The 18,063-nt window shown below is 38.9% G+C and overlaps 1 protein-coding gene across 9 annotated transcripts in view; it reads right to left on the reverse strand.

Moving 5' to 3' along the window:
• Positions 1–18,063, reverse strand: part of POU2F1 (POU class 2 homeobox 1) — a 111,881-nt gene that overhangs the window by 44,283 nt on the left and 49,535 nt on the right. For 6 of the 9 annotated variants that reach the window (XR_013774600.1, XM_079308590.1, XM_079308588.1 and 3 more), the window contains exons 2-4: positions 9,771–9,836; positions 3,460–3,560; positions 579–632 (exon numbers count right to left, since the gene is read on the reverse strand). Coding sequence is in view for 8 of the 9 variants with exons in the window: in XM_079308590.1 (XP_079164716.1) it covers positions 579–632; positions 3,460–3,560; positions 9,771–9,836 (221 nt within the window). In the remaining variant the exon portion in view is untranslated. Of the gene's footprint in view, positions 1–578; positions 633–3,459; positions 3,561–9,770; positions 9,837–14,544; positions 14,706–18,063 lie in introns of those variants that run through there. The other 3 variants (XM_079308593.1, XM_079308592.1, XM_079308594.1) reach the window with 2 other exon arrangements.

Below are 18,063 nucleotides of genomic sequence, written 5' to 3' on the forward strand. Positions count from 1 at the left end.
TTCAATAAAACTGCATCCCTTGCCCCTTAATATAGTACAGAGAGGAAGTAGAATGTTAACAGATAAACTGAAGTGCTCAGCATCACAGGAAAGTTTGAAAGCTTTGCCGTCTCACGTACATTATTAAACAACAATTACTCTGACTCTGAAATCACCGTGTGTAATCTACACAAGCAGTCTAAACTAGCCACATTACATAGTTAATGCTACATTATATTCCTATATTCAGTTACCAGAAGCAAGGGCAAATTGCAAAGTAATACTCACTATGTGTTTAAAGCAAATTAATAAATAGAAGAACATTAAATGTTCCTGGAGTTTTAAGGTTTTCATGATATCACACCTGACTAAAATTCAGCATTAAGTTATGGTCTGTCCATGCTTTAAACAACTCCAGAGCCTGAATGCTTACAAATCCTGAACCTGATTTACAGCTGTAAAAGTATTATTCCTTCATACCTATCACTTGCAAAACCAGCCAGACTGAAAAAACCTGAGTAATGCATCTTAGCTTAAGAACTATCTCTACTGATGCTGTTTGGGATGAGAGGAGGATGAGCAGCAGTAACTGTCTTTACCTGTACATTTAAGGACTGAGCAGCAGCCTGTAAACTTGTTCCAGCGAGCTGGACCTACAACAGTGCAAAAATGGAAATGAAATAATGTAGAATCCACAGAAAACTAATAATGTAAAAAGAACAACCTCCCACCCGTATCCCAACAAAAACTCCCCCAAGAATAGTGCATGCTCCTCTAACACCTGAATCAGTGGAGTAGGGGTTGTACTCCAAGATGAAACAGATCTCTAAAACTCTTTCATGATGCTGTTTGTCTATCTACCTCTTACTGAAGGTATCCCTGCCTAAAGATGTAGATATTACCATGGATGGAGTTTAAACAGAGCATATTGGGGTGGACAGGCCAACAAGTCCTATTCCTGCTGGAAAAATCCAGGCTTCAGTGAAGGGCATTAAGCTCTACTCATCATCATCCTACTCCTATTTCAGAACAGGTCTCACCCCAACACTGCACTCACCAGCTTTCTGACATGAGCAAGCACATGCACAGCACAGAACCCAGAGCATAACCACTCTCCCCCAAATTAATCCATTCAAGCATTTGCAGCCCTCAGCCACTGAAAAGATCATCTCAACACAGAGGACTGGAGACACTTTACAAAGGCTGTATTGCTTCAGGTATACTTAAAACTTGAATTCAATGTTTGTAATTAACAGGCCCTAAGAAGGTCTTGTGGGTGAGCAACAAGGAAAAATGCTTCAGAAAGTGAGATTTTTGGAGTGCTTTTATGTCTCTAATAAGGATTTAGTCTTTACAAAAAATCTGTATTTTCATTTACTGAAGCCCATTTGAATCAGTCTTGCCTTGTTTCTACCAGCACCCCCAGCTACAAAGAAGGAATGCTCTGTAATTAATTACCAACACTTTCAAAGGTCAGAGTAACAGCCTGTAGAGAATTCCATCTCTGGCCATGTTTGAAGACCACTGCTCATTTGAAAACCAGGTGACATGCAAGGATACAATAAAGCAAAGCAAAATGTAGCACTCCTGCCTCTAGATGGAGGACCTCTATACAGTCCCCACATAAAAAGTCCACATATTTTCAAGCACAGGAAAAGCTGCAGTACATGAAATTAATAACTGAATATTTTGAACAGTCAACCTTGGAAGAGTCATGCTGAAAATATTTCCTACTGGTTTAGATGAAGGTACTAGACATACTAAGCATGATCCACATCTAAGCAAACACTCCCAGAAAAGCCCCTCCTCATCAGAAGCAAAACACAGTTTGACACAGTTGATGTAATCTGTGCTTTTACCATGGATTAACTGCAGAGAATAGCCTAAATAACACCACTCTGCCATCCAAATGATGTACTCAAAATAATACTTTAAAATCACACAAACACCACGTAAAAGACTACAAATGTATATTGCTCAGGTACAGCCAGCATATTCCTGAAAATCTCTGTGAATGCAATTTGGACATCCCTTTCACCACACAGCCAACATTTCCAAATTAGAAATTAAACTGTACCTGAATGCTGCCTAGAGCCCAGTATTTTGCATTAGTCTAGAGCAAAGCACTGTGTTAAGGTTGAATAACACCCCACTAACAGCAGCCTCACTAGCAGAGGACAGTCTGACAATAGATTCCCACACACCTGCAGGTGAATAAATGAATACCTGAGATTTTCCTTTGAACCAGTTTCAAGAAATTATTCACACTTTATCAAACTTGAAGTCATAAAGATTCTGACAACTGTTTCAATAAATAAATTTCCAAAGTAGGATAAAGCACTGTGCAAAACCCAATTACTGTCCTGGGTCAATCTATGTAACAAAACAAAGACTGAAACAAACACACAGAATTTTGCAGAACAGCTGTATGTGTCTCCATGTTAAACACACACTGGCAAGCCATAAAAACCAGTCAGCTTCTCTCCACAAAAAGGCAGCCTACAACAGCCTATTGGTTCAGCAAATTCAAACAGTGGCACTCCCTAGGTCCTATATAAACCAATCTGCTAGGAAAATTGCAATTATGTGACAAGACGTGTGGAATGTTCCATACAATAAAACGGCAGATCAGAGCTCTTAAAAGAGGGCATAAAAGCTTCAGTACTTCAATTATACCACAATAACTGTGCAACCTCAGACCTCAAACATTCAAGGTCATCCAATTAGGTACAGTATTTTAAAGTTTAACTTGGTGCAGAGGAAGGGAAAGAAATTAGGACATTTGTTTTCATACATCAAGTGTGAACAGATAAAAAAACTACAAAAAAATGCCCCTTATACTTCTTTTCACCTAGGGATGCCCCATTTTGCTTCAGCCTGCATCTGAAGTTCAGCTTTGATTCCCTAAACACAGCAGCAGCAGAACAGAGGGATAGTATTAGAAGTCTGAATATCATCTGACAAACAGGTCACTGAAATAACTTTTTTGTAAAAAAAGAAAACCTGACAAGCCATATATGCTTAGTAAGTACAATCAACTTTCTTTATAAGAGTGAAGTGTTTTTAAATAGACAGTGATATATTGGAATCTTGGCAGCCATTAGGCCAATACAATCCTTTCCTAAAAAATTTAAATGTTGTCTTGCCTTTCAACACAGCATCTCTATTAAGATTAAAACAACAAAACAAATGAACAAAAAACCGACTCAAAACCACACCATGACATTTAGGCATTCTCAAATCCCCAAAAACATGATTTGTAGTCCTCCCAAAGAGGTCTCACCCTGTCTTGGCATGTTCTGCAGCCTAATGCAATGGAGTGAGTACCACAGTTAGGACTTTTTCCAGGCGGTGTAGCCATATTTATATACTAATAAATGACTCCCCATCCTTCACAGAAAGGGAGAACGTGGCACACACCAGGGCAGCTGCAGCCACAGCTGCCTGAGCCTCCTCTGTTTGAAATGTCTCTTCTCTTACCTGATGAAGGTGCCCAAGGAAGGCCTGGGCCTGGGCTGTAGAGATTGCTCCTCCGACAGGCACAGGCTGCTTTTGAAAGTCCAGGCCATTTGTTTGCGTGCCTGGAGGAAGAGAGAGATTGAAAACTATTAATTACTACTTTTACTAAGTGGAATAAGAATTAACACCCCAACTTTCCTGCTGTTCTCTCAACGTTATATAGTAAAAAAACCACTCTGAGAGTAACAAGAATTGCATTTTTTTTATTGAAAGTGGGGTGGGAAGCAGAGCCAAGGCTTCAGTAATAGAGCATTTGTCAGCTGAACAACATCATATTCTCTTTTGCTTCCATCATCTATTCTGTGTACCCTGAAGATATTTAAAATATGTACAGATGTGGCACATTGGGACATGGTTTAATGGGGGACTTGCAGCATTAACAGTTGGGCTTGATGATCTTAAAGGTCTTCTCCAACCTGATTAATTCTATGACCTGTGTTTCTACTATCCTATCACTCTGTACACAGTTTGAGAACCAAATAGATGCTTGATGCTATGATCAAACTGTATTTCCATTCTCTATGCACCCTCTATCCAGTAGCTGAAGACTAACTTCAAGTTCAGAAAGTGCCAACAGCAAGGTTTGTATAAAAACCATCTTTCCTTAAAGATAGTTTAAAAAAACTTGATGGAAACAGCGTGCATACACAGCAGCTATGGGCCAGTTTTAATCTTTCCAGAAATGACTCCTCTACATTTCTGTTAAAGTTTGTTCAGAGGTCTCATTAGATAAGAGAACTGCCTGGGCTTGCTTCTGCTTTTATTTACTCTCATATAACTAAAACCTAGTTATTTTCCTACACTTTCGCAGTCTTTTCCTAAACTGCTCAGAAGACATGAAAACCCCCCAATTATCACAAAATAATCTGGGTGAGAAGAAAAAGGAAAATTAAAAAAACAAGTGTTTTTTTGTTTTGTTACCACCCATGGTGGCTAGTAACAGGAAGGGAGACTCTAAGTGTGTTGGGATGCAGTGAATTTCTAGAACAGATGATGCAATCCTTAACATTGTGTGACTGAAATGAAGCAAAACCAGCTTTAGACTTGCATGTTTACTCATCATGACAATCAGATTTTGTTCAGTGCCTATGGGCAGGTGTGCATAGTAACTCCTACTTCAAAATTCCTTCTATCATCTACATTCCTTGCCATAAAAACCCAATTTATCTTAGCAAAAGAATTATTGAACAGCAATAGGTGGTTGCAATTCCTTGGAATGCAAGTAAAAGCAAGTAAGCATAGAATAGTAAAATAGACTGTCCAATATCTTACACTATTATTTTGACCTACAAACAGCTTACACAGGTAACATTTCCAAAGACTGAGCCACTGTTCAATGAAATACATATATCATATCAAGCTGTCTACCATCCATGTGAAGTATACCTAAGGTGGCCCTTTGATGCATCTTTGGTGGGGGTCCCATGTGGGAAGATTTGGTCAACTCCCAAGTTTTCAATTCTATGCTTTGGACCAACGTTTACAAAATTAAGACATACAAGCAGCCAAAGATTCACAGATAGGTTTAAAATATTTCAGTTTTAAACTGCATCAATTTATTTTGCTTAATTAGTCTAAAATTCCAATTCAAAGTGAATGTAGGGACTCTCACTGGTCTGGATTGCTCTTGAAAAAATGCAACTTGGTTGCCTTTTTCCAAAGAATGGTATATAAGAAGGTCTGCTGGAAAAAGCCAGAACAATCTCATCTATCTTCATTTTTTTCCAGTAAACTTCAGAATTCTTTCCATGCAGAAATACAAAGGGAATGAAAAAGTGCTTGGGTAAATATATGAAAGTAATTCCTGACAAATAGCTACCATAAGTCAAAGGAAACAACCTACCGCCTCATTTAAGCAAAGGTTTTGAATTAGTTTTCAATGGTCAAGGAGAAAAAAAAAAAAAAAAAAAAAAAAAACCCACAGATAAGAAAACCTACTGGAGAGAAAATACTCCTCATTCCAACAGGAAACTCGTGGGTGTTAAAAAAAATTACCTGTTTCTGAGATAACCAGCTGCAGGCCTCACTTTAGCTAGACAGGTGAAGTTGTTCTAGTTAACTATCTTCCAAAAAGAGACTCAAAAAGATCCTGATAACATATTAAAAGAGAAGTACTGCACATGTGTGCAGAAGAAATGCTCCAGTTAGCACTTCTGCTGACTCTTAATATGGAAACCTGAAACAAGCCTCCTAGGTAGTTTAGAACAAAGCAAGCTCCAAGACTGAGCTTAAAATCTTCATGGCTCCCAACAAACTTAGACAAGCACTGTGAGAAAAAAACATTTTCTTTAAATTCAGTCTTGAAAGACATCAACTCCCTCTCCCCAGGGACTAGAATGTCACTTTTGCTCAAAGTAAGCATTAAGTACAAAACCCTGTGATGATTAACACATATGACAATCACATGTATTGTGATTTTAACAATCCAGGGTACTAATGTATTTTCCATCTTCATCCCAACTTCCATAACTGCTAGAGCTCACCAACACCAAAAACAGCCCAAAAAGAGTGGGAACTCTCTAATTTCCATCTCTCCTTTCTTCTTGGTTCCATCTCCATCCTCCCTGTCCTGCCCCTTCTGGTAGCTCACCAATAGTTTGTTTTGGTTTGGGTGCTCTGCCCCCAGCAAGCTGAGATGAAATTTTATCCCTACAGTCAAGGTCCAATGTTGCCCAAGCATGTTTAAATTCTGGCATAAATTCAGTCATGTGCTGAGCTACTTCATGGAGTTGGACTGGATGAAGACTAAGAGAGTGCTACTCCAGGGAAAGAAACAGAACAGTAAAGGCTGAACATGAATTATTTCATGGCATTTTGGAATTGTACCTGCAGAGGGTAAAGAAAGACATGACAAAGCAGAGCAGCAAGGTAACATTGCACCTGCAGTCAGTAGAACAACTTACTTTCAGAATTTCAGATTATAATCATCAGATTTCAGCCTGAGTTTGCAGACTGCATTAGAAAGGAAGAGGAATGAGGAACTCCAGACCAGGAGAGATGTGGAGTAAGGTGCAAGAAAGAACTCAGGAAGGGAAGGCAGCCAAGGAGAAGGAAGATTTCAAAACCAGTTAGTATCTGCACTGTGCTCTGGGAGATCTCTCCCAGCACCACCATCACATTTTATCTGGTCACCCTCTCTCTCCCCCTCTGCTGAAAGACAGAGATACTCCCAATATTCAGAAATTGTTGTTTCACTATCCACATTTCCTTATAGCAAGTTCAGCAGTGGTAATTGTCTGATTTTAGCAGTTGAAGAATAGTTCATGGTCTCTCCCCTACAGACTTTTTTCTTATGGAAACTGGAAAATCAATCTTTGGAAATGAAGCAATGCAAACATGTATCCTTAGAATCCTTCCAAATACCACCCTTACAATAACTATTATTTTGCTGCTATGTCAACAAATGTCTTAATAGTACAGTTTCCATAATCATTATAACCTTAGCTTTCACAGTTCTGCATTCACACAGCTCTTACAAGAGAAGATGCATTAAACAAACAAAAAGGTTGAGATGTTTTGGAAAATTTTACACTACCTATAAAAAGGAGATCAAAAGGGCTCTCCATTTACTGTAAAATATTTTTCTTACTTCTCCTTTCTCCAGCAGATACTATGTAGAACTGCCAGCCCACAACTGAAGCCTGTAAAAGATTTCTCTAACTCTGCAATACTGATGACCAGTTGGTCAATATGTGTTCTTAAGAAAACAGCCATCCAACAGCTCCTGTACTCATATGTTTTGGTTGTTTTTACTTAGTCTGAAATACAGGTTGGTTTTTCAGATGCTTAAAAGGGAAGTTAGCACAAAAAATATAAAGTCATAGCATATTTCCGGCACTGTATTGTGATCAATATATTTAGGGGACTTTATGATGTTTCCTAGTCAGAGCTTAAAATAAAAACCCCAAGTTTGTTAACTTTCATAAAACTGATAGCTCAGAGGACTACTGATGTTTGTCATCTTTAACCAGTGATACCTTGTTTTTTTTCTTGAGAACACCAGCTCTGCCAAATGTAAATTCATGTTCCACAGTAATTTCTCTTAACATTTTCAAGTTTAAAACAGGAATGACCCAAACAAGCATCCACTGAAGTTTAAAAGATAGACTATTAGTGTTTACACAGCAGACTCAAGTGATTTACAAATGTCACTGGAAAGCAGACAGTTGGAGAAAGTTACAAAAATAAGAACTCTGAGTGTTTATAAAAATCATCATCACGCATTATCTGGGGAGCACAGGCACTGACAGAAAATCAATGGCACTTCCAGTTCTCAGCATTCGTGCTGAAAGCTGACTTCTTTTCACTCAAGTATGCACTGAGCCCAGAACCATAATCTAAGTACCCCCATCAGAAGCCTAAAATTACATTCTGTGAGTATTCCTTTCAGAACCTAACATCTGCCAAGTTGACTAATACAACTGATGCTTGAGCTCCCAAAGAACATCACAAATGCCATCAATCACTACCTCCAGTGGTTTAGGAGCACCACATTTTAAAAGAAAACAATGACTGCAGAACAGAGAGTCCTCAAAAATTCTAGATTACTTTAGTTCATATAATTTAAAAATCAGGATACTAAACTGGAAGGAAAGACTGAAAACATTTAAACTAAAGAAGCAATATTCCAAAAGTTTTAAATACCAGAGTCAAAACTTTTGTAATAACTAGTTTTAATAATTGAGTATTAAAAAATAGTCACTGTATCCCTTTTAACATGAAAGACCCTACAATCCATCCATTTTATGTCATGACCCTCACCTTCCCAATGATATTTGTGAAATATTTGCTTAAGAGAGCTGAGCTCTGCTGAAGCAGATGCAATGCTCCTGTGGTAATTGACTGATTATCTTTGAATAAAACAAATCCTCCTCCTTAGCAGCTCAGCTGAGGTGAAACTGCTGAAGTTGCACTGAGAGAAGTGTATTGGGAATGTGCTCTGGAGAAAGCACATGCAGGGAACTGTGGTCACTCAGAGCAGGAAATCTGAATTTTCTCAGAAGTTTACACACATCCTCCAGCTACAAGGAGTCCACAGGGATATTTAAAACCATTGTTCCCTTGATGCTGTTTATGATCCTGAAATATTTACAGCCCATATGTTTTTGAAATAATGTTTTATATAATCTTAAAACATTAAATATATAATATAACACTTTTGTGCAGAAAAATAATTGATACTTCTCCCATTAAAAATACCATGACAATTATAAAACCTGAGATGCTAGCAACAAAACACACATTAATAAGTAGGCAGAATTCCTTTTGACTGAACCCATATATTGGCAGAAAAAAATCCAGCCTCTCAGATAAACAAAATTAAATTAATTTAAATTTAATTTAATTAATGTGTTAATTTCATCACAACTCCAGAGTTTAAAATAAAACTCTTATTATTGAACCATGAAGAAGAAAACTTGTTTTCCTCATACAAGATAACCAGACTCCCCTCAAAGCAACAAGTTCCCTCTCATCAGAATTTTCTCTTCCAAAATACTGTTCAGAACTGAGAAAAGATTCTGAGCTAGGTTAAACTTTCCATCCAGAACTGTCATTTCTCTTGCTTTCAGAATGAGCATTATGTTATATATTACCTCCAGAAAGGAATTCAAGCATGAGATAACATGATTAAGTTACAATGGCTCAACAAGCTTCTTCAATGGCTTAGAATTTGGTCACACCTTAAAAGTGTGCCAAAAGGCAAACTGGCCCTGACACAAAATCTATTCTTCACCACCAAATTTCAAGATTCTGTTCTAACACACTGAGAAATTACAGAAAAGCTGGCTAACATTTTAAAAGATTTTGATATATTATGCTTTCTCCATTTGACTTGTTCTTGAGAACTGTTGTGACAGCTTGAATGAAATCTAAAACAGAAACAAGATCAGGCAGTGGCCCACATCTGCCAGGGAAAATTTCAACCCAAAAATAAACCATGAAGTTAGAAATGCCAAAGGTATGCTCTGCCAGGAAAAAATGAGACTATTTATGGAGAGCTAGTGCCACCAAAGCTTCAGTAGCATCAGAAACGTTACAGAGAGAAAAAGTGGGGAAGGGAAATCTTATATAAAAGGTGTGAATAATGCCCTGTATGCAGCAGGGTTAATGACAGAATTATTTTCAGGTCTCTAAAATCAAAGAGTGTAGGCTTTAATTTGTTTGGGTTTTGTGAGTTTTTAAAATCCCACTAAATGGGTAAAGAAATTTTGCTTTTAATATCCACCCAATTCCACCAGAAAATATCTGTGCATCAACTGATCATTTCTTACCTGTGTTCCCGTCCCCACTCTCCATCGATGGTTTACTGGTTTCTGACGGATTGTTCATTCTTGAGTCTGCATGAAAACAGAAAGAAAGATAAAACAATACAGAAAAAAAATCCCCAAATATATTCATACCTTTTTGTTCAAGAGAAATACAGAACAGCAGAAATTTGCTATGTACTTTACCCTAGTTCAGATTATAACACAAAAAAAGAACAACCAAAACCAGAACACAATACTGAATCTTCCAGATAAATATTATTTCAAAATTTTCTATGACATTATTCCCATATGTGAAAACATGGTATTAAGGGAATAAAAGACAGCATGCTGGAGGGTAATGATAGGTAGGAACTTAATTTTCAATACAATGAAAGTCATAGAAGGAAAAAAAAGGAGGGGGGAAGAAGGAACAATGATTACACCAAGATTCAAAAACATTAAGTCTGACCATCATGGCCTGCATTATTCTTGTGTTTGTTCCCTCTGCCCCACCCCAACAAAAGAAAGGAAATTCAGTCATTATAATTAAATGAATGCCATTTTCCTAATACTGCATTTCTATTTTACTGGAATGTCACTGACACTAAGTTATTTTATATTTCCTATATATTCATGCAAAACCATACAAATATAAATTAATTCCTCTTTCTCCCTCTGGATGAATGTATTGAAAAGTCTGTTCCTGGTTTCAAAGCCTGTCAGCTGAATACAGTACAATGCAGAGGGCCTCTCCAGATGGCAGACAGAGAATATAGTTTCCTTATATAGGAATCTATACAGATGTTCTCTGTACAGCATCAGCTTTCCAGCTTATTACCTCCTCATTCCTTGCCACCGACCCCAGAGTGGCACATTATCACAAACCAAAATTACAAAAAGAATCTCAAGACAGAACAGCTCATAAAATGAAGTGTAAGCAAATCCTTGAACACACTCTTCCATCCCCATAATGAGCTAAAAGCAAGTTCAACGAGCTTAAAATGAACCCTTTACTCCAGGATATTCTCTTGCTAGGTGCTTAAAAGGTTACCTCTGTCATGTACTTTCATCAAAGCAGTGATTTCCAAAACACCAACAGGCTGAAGAAGAATACAGGAGCAGCATTAACTGTGCTGCATCTTTCCCCCAGACAGTTCCAAGAATGCCCAGACACCTCAGTGCTGGGCAGCCCATGAGAGCTGGAAATGAGAAGATGGATTGTTGCCATGTGCCTGCTGCTACCAGTGCATGGGAGAGACAGGGACCTGTTGGAGTGGGTTCAGAGGCCACCAAGATGCTCAGAGGGCTGCAGCACCTCAGCCATGGGGAAAGGCTGAGAGAGCTGGGGTTGAGGAGCCTGCAAAAGGCTCCATGAAGGTTTTACAGCACACTCCCAATACCTAAAGAGGCCTGCAAAAGAGCTGGAGAGGGATTTTTTAGTGTAGTGGCAGGGGAGAATGACTTTAAACTGAGGGCAAGTTTGGACTGGATATCAGAAAGAAATTCTTACTGTGAGGGTGGTGAGACACTGGAATAGGCTGCCCAGAGATGTGGTGGATGCCCCATCCTGAAAGTATTTAAGGCCAATGTGGATGGAGTTCTGAGCAGCCTGATGAAGAGCAAGGTGTCCCTGCCCATGACAGGGGGGTTGGAAGGTTGAAACTTGATGTCTTTAAGGTCCCTTCCAATCTATATCATTCCATGATTCTGTGATCAATATTTTTAAAGCTAATATACTTTTCCACATGAACAACTGTGGCAGTTGAACCCAATAGAGCCTTGAAACAGGTCCAGAGGACTGTAACAACCACAAAACTTCCCCTGACAACATCTCCAGAGCCCCAACACTTCTCAGAAAGTTCCTGTGCCTATTCTTAAATCTTTGAAATGTTCAGCCAAGTGTAAAAGAGATCTGGACTATCAATGTTACCCTTGGTATAAAGGCCAGATATGTTAGACTGCTTTTTGAAAGGGGAAGGGAATGAGGAGAAACTGCAGCTGACTGCTGTTGGCCCACACTTCAGTAAGTTTTGCCCCATTTTTCACAATGTCTGCTTAGCACATTCAAGCTACAAATTCAGAGTCTTAAAAACCAGAGCTCTGCTAAGGTTGCAGGTACAGAACCTATTGCTTCCAGGCTCCTTATTTTGTAATTTTTCACATTTGGATAGCACGATTCACACTCTAGAAACGTGTGTTCCACTGACTATACAGAAATGTCTGCTCTTGACTTGGCCCTCTCTGCTGAGAGATCCATGCATTGCATATTTCTTAAATTGAGTTTATTATTGTGGCAGCAGCACACTTGTTTAGAGTGATTACAGGCAACATGCACTTGATAAGGAGCATTAGTTCATTCCTTTACACACAGATGGCCACTGAAATTTCACTTTAAAGAGCACTGAATAGGAGTTCTTTTATTTGGACACAAATACGAAGAGTCCTATCCAAAAGGAAAATGAGCAAAGAGTTCTTACAAGTCAAATACATTTGGTTGTGGAAACCAAGCAAACTCATGAGGCTACTGGACATAGGATGCAATTTTTAAGCCCAGAGCAGAATAGCTTGAACTCCAAATGCCACTGACTGCAAAAGGGAAGAGCACAGGTTGAGAAGGTTGTCTCTCAGGAACATGGAAACCACTTGATGAACCACTTCAGAAAATTCATATTAGAAAAACAACAGAGGGTTTCCTGTTGCTAGTTTGTTGCAGGAATTGAAGTATTAGAGCAAAGGTGCAGGATACTAATGATAGAATAAGCAAAGCAAACAAACACAGGGTGGGGACACAGGTGTTCTGTGCACAGAACTCAAGCAGGGTAGTCACAGCTCTGTCCTATGAGGAAGCTCAGACAAGAAACCTCCCTACATGATGAGGAAGTTTGCTCAGCCACACAAAGTTATAACTGTACAGACCTCTTTCCAAAAAGCAAGCAAGGACACGTTTTTTCCGTTAGGCTACGTTGCAAAATAAATCCTTCTAGAATAAGTTTTTTGGTACTAGACATATACAAAGTTTACTTAACTACCAAAAGCTTGTCTAAATGAAGAATATTTTATTGTAAAGATCCATCCTTAACAAAGACCCCAAACATTGCTATTGAAAAAAGCAGCAAGTTGGAAGAAGAAACATCTTTCTGGTAGTGCTCAGGTTCAAGTGAAAGATAGCATCCATTATTTCACCAGCTGACTATTTCTTGTTCAATCTGTGGGCCTTCTGCATGTAAAGCATCAAGAACAATGCCTCTATTTCCATTGCAAATGGTATGACATCCATCTGAAGCACAAAACTGCTACCAGCAAAACATGCTCATATCTGCGGGGTACTCAACCTACCGATTCATTCTATGTCGAATAAAAAGCTACTTGGTTTATACGTGCTCCTTCAATTTCTGCTTCAAACTTAAAAGAATAAACAAATGAAGTGGGCTAAAAAACCCCAAACCTTTATGCCTTCACCTTTTTTCTTCCTTTAGATCTTTGGGTTTTAAATAAAGGCCCTGGGCTACAACTTCTGCCAACATTATCTAAAAACAAACTCCCCAGAAGGAAGGATCGAAAGCAGCAGGTGCATGATTGAAATCACACTCTCAGGAGTGAATACATTCCACGCTGCTCCTCTGCTAGCAGGGCTGAGGTGTCGCCAGGCAATGCTGTGCCAGCCTTTCACACACCCTCAGGAACATTTCCAAAGGCATTCAGGAGAAAGAAGCAGTGGACACAGGACCAACCTGAAGGGTTATAAGGACTGTACACAGCTGGCAAAGCAAAGAAAATCTTAATGGGGTATATACCATTAACTGTTTCCTTTCACCCATTAAAGTGGAACTGCCTAATACTCCATTTGCACCAGCAAAAATTATTCATTTATGTGCATGGAAAAAAAAAAAGTTTAATGTGAGTGAAAACACGACAAGAATTGTTTAGAAATTAATTTTCAAAAAACACATCATATTCAGAAACAAACATACTCAAATGTCAGCTTTACAATTTACCATCCAAAAATATATTTTTTTACTTAGAGATATAAGTTCTTACATGAACTTATATGATGGAATGAAAAGAATAATAAAATATATACGTATATACATATATATATATTGAGCTTCAGGGGGAGAAGCCTTGAAAAGAAATAAAACCTATTGTAAAATTGAGATGATCCATTACTATAAATAACTTTAAAAGACACAAAGAAGGAATTATGGCATGTCTGTTCTGCAGTCCTGATGGAATCTCAGCACAGGAAATGTATTATCCCAGTAACCTTAAACACAGCTTGCAACGGTATCAATGGCAACCACTGTGCACTCCCTCTTATTTTCTATTGCACACGAAGAACCTTTCTATATTAAAAATACACAGACATAACATACATTCTGCTGTGGAATGGCTCAATACAGTTACTAAATTCCTTCAACACTTAGGCTCCCTCTCATTCATTTTAATGCTTTAAAATTTGTAATGCACAAATATGCAAGTCAAGTCCAGTGCTTGTTAGAAGGCAAATGCTTCTCAGACTAAAATCCTAAAAGCAAAAGGTCTGTATTAACATCACCCAAGCCTGTGCAGAGAAAAGGAATTCTCCTGGAGCGAGGGAAAAGAGGAAAACAAACAAACAAACCAAAGCATGTATTTCCCTGGTACAGCTCGAGCTATCCATTTAGCAGGCAGCTACTTGCTGCCGATTCACTGGTGAGCTGCAGCCCCCAAAATACCTTCTGCATATGTGATTAAGCCACTATGCATAGTCAATCTCCCAGCCTCGGTGCCCATAAGAAAGAGCTGAGCTGGTACCCACCTAGAACGTAGTCGCTGCAGTCCAGCATTGCTGTGGTATCCTCTACAGGTTCAGATAGTCCAAGGAACGGGAGAATGGCAATTTCTATCAAATCTACACTACTGCTCTGACTGAACATGAAAGGGAGTGGGGAGGTGGGGGGAGAAATACAACTTCAGTTACACCATAGCAATCTTCAACTGAACAGGGAAACTTCAGTTGCTGTGTGGAGTTTTAGTCTCTACTACTAGCTGTGTCTGACATTGTCAAGGCGACTGAAGCGTGAAAAGTTCCCCTTTTTGTAATAAAATAGAAACAAAGATTGCAGCTGGCAGTTTCCATAATGAAGCTTAATCAGTATGCGCCTGATTAGGGCCTTATGCAAATCTCCTCTCGTTAGCACAGCAGCCAGCACTTTGAAGTCCATGAACAATTCATTTGCAGAGTACACTGAAAGCGCTCCCTGCATAATTTAAATCACGGTATAAATATTTATCAGCTCATTTGCATATTAATTGGCAGTGCATGAAGGGAAAAATTATCTCCCGAGTGCCAGCATAATAATTAGGGAACAAAATGAATTTTCTTCCAATAGCTTGGCTTCTCAGCCCTAACTCAAGCACAGTACCACAGGGGATCAGGGAGGGGAAGAGACAGAGTTCTGTTCAAATGCCACTGAAATGACACGTACAAATTAGAAACAACTCTACAGACTTAAGCACCTTTAATCTTATTCCTGCTGGCAACAATAACATCAGTAATAAAGGGGATTTGGAAAAAGCTTTCTACACAATCCAAATAATCCCACGAAAACAATTAGCAAGGTAGAAGCTGAACACAAAGCTGTTAAACCGGTGCCTGCACATCTGCGTGGAGTTTTCCACATCCAAACACGCACTGTCTCAGCAAGGTCCCAGGAAGGGAAGAGTCCTAGCAGGGCAAGGAAGTGGCACAATTCTCTTTAAACAGCTGAAGAGCTTGGTGATTCATTATCGGGTAATCCCTTTGCCACGGCCAACTTAACAGCAGTGGATATGTCAAGTATTGTGTAACATTTGACACCCATTAATCTATCCCGAGTGAAATCAAAATAGATTTAGTCTTTTGCTTTCCAATGACTTCCAAAAAAAACCCCTGCCAAAAATCTAATACTAATCCCTTCAAGCACGTACACAATATGGCTAAAGAAAGCTTACTGCAGAGCTATGGTTTTTGAAAGGGACATATCACACCCACGTTGCATCTTTGAAGCATTCAGTGATAAAAAGAATGAGCTTGCTGCTGTGACCACAAAGTATGCTGGAGCACTGGAGAACTGAGAAGAGACTTTGGTCTATGGAGAAATCAATCTTCTTTTCCAAAAGTGGTCCACAGAAGTAAGTGGGCTAACTATGAGGCTCTATTAAACCATTTCAAATTGTTTGTTTGCTACTCAAACACTTGTGTCCTAAACAGCAATAACATTTATATAAAAATTCAAGCATGATGTGGACATGACAAAATTTATTACTCCATTTTCTGATCAGGCAAAGGTAATATGATGATGCAGATAATTACAGGGTTGAGCCACCCACTTCCAGGTGCTAATGTGAATTTAAAAAGTTGTTTTTCTCTTTTCTTTCCTTTAAAAATACCCTAGCTGTACTTTTCTTCTTCTCATTTCTGAAGTGAATTCAAGCACCACCTCTCCAAACAAGAGGGAGTGAGAGAAAAGGGACTTCTCAATCATCCAGTACTGACTGGAATTTATTTCCACGCTTGACCTCTTCTTCTGTTCAGGTTCATATCTCTACTTAACACAAGATGTTCCCAGCTATATATTTAACATGAGTGATCTACACTTGAAAAAGATTGCAAGGAGAGAGGGAGAAGGTGCTCCCTACTACAGGGAAACAACTGCATGTGCTGAATAGGTTTTCCTAACACCTTGTTTCCAACTTGGTTTTCTACTCTGAGACCTCTGAGGAACATCTTCGTGGTTCACAGGCCTTCAGTAAACTTCACTCCTGCACAAAATGCTTTATGGGAAGAGCCTGAAAACCAATGGTGTAACAAACCAAGCACTTGACAAAGCAAGGGCTCTCCTCAAAGCAGAGTGTGCTGGGCTGGTGGCACAGGTGCAGCCCCAAGAGTGCAGAAGTGGCTATTGGAATTGGGCACGTGTGTGGCCATGGCTGATCTGCCTCACCAACATCAACCCCCCTCCAAATCTTCACCATAATGTCCACTAACAGCCTAATTGAAATCAAAAATTATGTGTTGACCTGTCAAACTAACAGCTGGTTCAAAAAATGAAGATAAATAAATAAAAAAAACACCCCAAATCAAACAGCCAACCAAAACCAAACTCCACAAAAAACCCCAACCAATTGGTTCTTTCAGTGACCACTTCATTCGTTGACAATTTTATTATCTTGCCTTTTATCCAAGCTCATAGAATCATAGAGTTGTTTGGGTTGGAAGGGACCACACAGCTCCAAACCTTTGCCCTGGGCAGGGATACCTTTCACCAGACCAACCCCATCTAGCTTGGCCATGAACACTTCCAGGGATGAGGCATCTACTTTTTGTTTGCTCTGGGCTTTTTTGTGTTTGTTTGTTTAAATTTACCATTGACAGTCTTTTAATCTCTGCTGTAGTAGAGAAGGAAAATGTCTGGGGAGGAACAGTGCCTATCACTCTGTTCCAAAAGCAGCAGTGGAATACATTAATTTAATGTTCTCTTTAGGTTCTGCCACAACACTGCCATTTCTTTTCATTATGGCTACTTATTAAAAGTTACTTAACACCCTGAACGAAGGACATGTTTAAGCAAAACAGCTCTCTGGGCTTTGCTCACAGTTGCATTTTTCCTCCAAAGGCATGTGATAAGTAAAAAGCTCTCCACATCCCATGAAACTACAGATATCTCAAAAACCATGTCTCTCCTCTTCAGCCAATTCTACAGTTTTTACATTAATGATTTTTCCCCCCATAATCCTATTCAAACTGTTCCTTAGAACCAAAGGAACTAACACAGAGCCAGGTATGACAAAGGCAAGTTTTCTTCAGCCAAACACTTTGGAACCTGCAGATAACATTTCAGCAGACGCTTTCTACCCCATTCACTTATTTTTGTCACTTTCTATGTATTTTCCACACCATACCATTTCAAATGAATGTCTTTCTTTTGCAGTCTGCCCCCATTAATACATCACTTTCTTTATTCAGTTATAACAACAATGCCTGATTCTTTAATAACTCAGTTTTTGGAAAGAGAACATCACATTTACCTGTAGACTGTGCAACTCTTGTTGTTTTTCTTTTTTTTTATATGGATGTGTTTTCATATATTACTAAAATGTCATTTACTACATGTCCTCCATGACAGGTAAGAAATTTCTGCCCCCATCTACATCAGTGACAAGCATGACCTTTGCAAACTTCAGGGCCACACTTTCTGATGAGATTACCCAATAAGCCAACTCATTATTTCCCTTTTAAACAGTGTACTTGAAGTGCAAAGGAATACATACAAATGGAATACAAAATACAAGGAAA

The sequence above is a fragment of the Erithacus rubecula genome (genome assembly GCF_903797595.1).
Source record: "Erithacus rubecula genome assembly, chromosome: 1".
NCBI classification, from domain to species: Eukaryota; Metazoa; Chordata; class Aves; order Passeriformes; family Muscicapidae; genus Erithacus; species Erithacus rubecula.